This window comes from Carlito syrichta, unplaced genomic scaffold (assembly GCF_000164805.1).
Source record: "Carlito syrichta isolate Samal-C Ts95f unplaced genomic scaffold, Tarsius_syrichta-2.0.1 Scaffold106255, whole genome shotgun sequence".
NCBI lineage: Eukaryota > Metazoa > Chordata > Mammalia > Primates > Tarsiidae > Carlito > Carlito syrichta.
The window spans coordinates 317,855-321,332 of record NW_007050351.1 but is presented as its reverse complement, the minus strand read 5'-3'; the positions used below and the strand labels follow the sequence as shown (position 1 = coordinate 321,332).

General features: G+C 51.0%; 1 protein-coding gene across 5 annotated transcripts in view; it reads left to right on the top strand.

Annotated features, from left to right (window-relative positions):
- The first annotated feature begins 449 nt into the window (after positions 1–449).
- The window catches only part of CUNH16orf70 (chromosome unknown C16orf70 homolog), a 36,453-nt gene continuing 33,424 nt past the window's right edge, over positions 450–3,478 (top strand). For 3 of the 5 annotated variants that reach the window (XM_008066832.1, XM_008066837.1, XM_008066825.1), the window contains exon 1: positions 504–791. In XM_008066832.1, coding sequence (XP_008065023.1) covers positions 728–791 — 64 coding nt within the window. In that variant the 5' untranslated portion in view covers positions 504–727. Of the gene's footprint in view, positions 792–3,478 lie in introns of all 5 variants that reach the window. The other 2 variants (XM_021716704.1, XM_021716699.1) reach the window with 1 other exon arrangement.

Sequence of the window (3,478 nt, the reverse complement as noted above, 5' to 3'; positions counted from 1 at the left end):
TCTGTGGCTTTATGACGTGTATGTTGAGTGGTGCACCCTTTCTTGTGTAGACGTGTGAAACGTGCATCGTGGTGTGCAAAAGTGAGAACTCACCAGCCTAGGCAACTTGGCGAGACCTCGTGTCTACAATAAATTTAAAAAATTACCGGGAGTAGTGGCGCCCGCCTGTGGTTCCAACTACTTGGAAGGCTGAGACTAAGGACCAACTGAACCCAGCAGGTCGAGGCTGCAGTGGCCCACTGCACTCCAGCCTGGGTGACAACGTGAGACTCCGACCAAAAAAAAAAAAAAAGTGGTGGTTCACGAAGTAGGGGGGTAGCCGCTCAAAGAGGACCCACCCTCTCCGACTGCCTCGCTCAACCTTCGCGGCAACTGGCCCAGCCGCCTGATGAGAGTTTGCGCGTGCGCGACACCGCCTCAGGCTCCTCCCCCTCGATTGAACTCCCGCCTTCGCCCCGTCCTCCCCTCACTTTACGGCCCGGCACGCCACTTTTGCTGCAGTCGTTACCGCCGCCACCGGTGCCGCAGCCTCCCCCGCGGCCGCTGTTGCTGGAGAAGTGAGGTGAAGTGAGGTGTAGTGTTGAACCAGTGCAGTCACCGCCGCCTAGGGAGGAGGTGGAGAGTAGGGCCGGCGGGGGCGGCTTGTCAGCCGCTGCTTTGTCTTCTCAGCTCCGGACTCCGTCTGCGCTGCCGCAGGGAGGCCGCCCGGGCCCGGCGAGCCGAACCAATGCTGGACCTGGAGGTGGTTCCCGAACGCTCTCTAGGGAACGAGCAATGGGAATTCACTCTGGGTGAGTTTGAGGTCCTCCGTCAAGACCCCCTTCGCTGGCCCTTAATTTCCTCTGGCTCTTCCCGCCTCTGTTCTTTGCCCCTGCGCCCGCAGCTCTTTGACTCTTTGATCCCCTCGGTTCTTTGGGCTCGAAGCTCTAGATCCCTGCTCCCACCCGCCCGATTTGTCTGTCCTTGCTCGCCTCGGACCTCTGCAGGATCTCTTCTGGGACGGTGGGACAGTAGTAGTAATAATAGTAATAGCTGGCTCGCCCCAAACACTTAATGCCCGGCCTGGCTCTTTGTGAACGTAATTATCTCTAGTAACCCTCTCGGGCCTAAGGATCGGTACTGTTGTTATTCCCATTTTACAGACTGAATAATGGTTGAGAAGTGCCTGACATCTCTAATCACTACTGTGGTCTCTGGTCTGTCACCTGCTTTTTAGGGCTGAGGGGTTGCCTTTTTTTCCGGAAGGGAAACCTAGGTTTGGATCTCATCGGATGGTGGGGACCTGGTCAGTAGAGTTGAAGCCTTTGTGTGTATTAAAGGAACATCTGACTTGTTTCCTTCTTTTGAAATATAGTCTGATGTGATGGTGTAATCCTAAACCCAGACCTCAGCTGTGAGAGATGAAGGCTGGATGAAATAGGAGTTAGGGGAAGGTAACATTTAGTTTCTAAAAAATGCAGTTTGGTCGTTTTTTGGTTTGTTGGCCCAGCCTTCTCCTTTCACCCTCTCCATCCCCAACATCACTACCTTTATATGTACAAGGATGTTTGCATTCAACAATCCCAGTGTGTTTACTTTCAAGTTCTAGCACTAAGAAAAGGAGGTGGAGCAAATGTTGGTACTGTTTGTTTCTGCAGGCCTGAACTTTTGTCATTCTAGTGTGAGCTACTGGACTGAGTCAGCCACTCCATTGGTTTATAGTTTATCCTTGAATTTGGAAGACATGAGTCTGTCTTTTGTGCATTCGGTGTATTGGAGAACTGCTTGATCAGTATTGATTGCTTGTAGGGCCCTGCTGATGCTTAGTGGCTACATACCTCCATATGTTGTAAGAACCAGTTTTATTGAGGGGTCTTGGCCAAAACTTACACCACTCCTGCAGAGTTTTTCCCAATATTTAGCTGGTATGAAATGATCCAGCCTCTTGTGAAGCACCAAGAGCTTGGGTGGGAGGCTAGTGATGTCATGTTAATGCTAGTTAATTTATTTCCTTCCCTCCCCTTTACAGCTTCTGCCCATGCCAGGAACTCCCAAAACTGTGTAAGAACCACAGCTATCTTTAAATTGTGCTTGATAGTGTGACAAGATTGTGGATCTCTGGTACAAACATTCAGAATCCCTTGATCAAGAGTAGTAACTAGGATGTCAGCTGAGATCAGTATTTTCAAAAAGCTGAGTGGGAGAACAAAGCTTCTGTCAACTGTTTTGACACCCTAACCCTGACTCTTAGCTCAGCCAGTTTCCAGGAATCAGAGTTTGATAGTTCCTTCACACTTTCTTTTTTTTTTTGAGTTGGAGTTTCACTGTCGCCCAGACTGGAGTGCAGTGGCATCACTACAGCCTCTATACCTGCTGGGCTTAGGCGATCCTTCCACATCAGCCTTCCAAGTAGTTGGAACTATAGGCATGTGCAACCACACCTGGCTAATTTTTGATTTATTGTGGAAATGAAATCTCACCCTTTTGCCAGGGCTGGTCTCAAACTTGTGGGCTCAGGCAGTCCTCTCACCTCTGTCTCCCAAAGTGCTGGGATTACAGGTGTGAGCCACCACGCCTGACTTGAGAAGGGCATTTCTATACATTGGGCCAGTATTGAACTTTAGAGGAAAGTTCATAGAGGAGGCTTAAGTCTTCATGATTCCTGTGGATCTTAAAATCTGCACTTTTTGTGTGTGTGTGTTGGAGTCCCACTCTATCGCCCAGACTGGAGTGCAGTGGCTTGCTCATGGCCACCCCAGTGTCAACCTGCTGGGCTCCAGCGATCCTTCCACCTCAGCCTTTCAAGTAGCTGGAACTACAGGCACGCGCTACTACGCCTGGCTAATTTTATTTATTGTAGAGATGAGGTCTCACCAAGTTGTCCAGGATGGTCTCGAACCCGCAGGCTTAGGCAATCTACTCACCTTGGCCTCCCAAACTGCTGGGATTACAGGCTGAGCTACCAAGCCCGGCCTAAAATCTGCACTTTTAAATGGTGTCTGCCTAAGAAATGGTGGCTATTTAACTTCCCCAGACTTTTTGTTTGTTTGTTTGTTTGTTTTTGAGTTGGAGTCTCACTCTGTCGCCCAGACTGGAGTGCGGTGGCCGTTCCCAGCCACCGTAGCCTCAACCTGCTGGGCTCCAGCGATCCTTCTGCCTCAGCCTTCCAAGTAGCAAGAACTACAGGTGCGCGCTACCATGCCTGGCTAGTTTTTTTTTTTTATTTATTGTAGAGACGAGGTCTCGCCAAGTTGCCCGAGCGGGTCTCGAACCCGCGGGCTCAGGCAATCCTCTCGCCTCGGCTTCCCAAAGTGCTGGGATTACAGGCTGAGCCACCAAGCCCGGCCAGACTTTTTTTGTTTGTTTTTTTGAGTTGGAGTCTCACTCTGCCCAGACTGGAGTGCAGTGGCTGCTCCCGGCCACCGCAGCCTCGACCTGCTGGGCTCCGGTGATCCTTCTGCCTCAGCCTTCCAAGTAGCTGGAACTACAGGCGCGCACG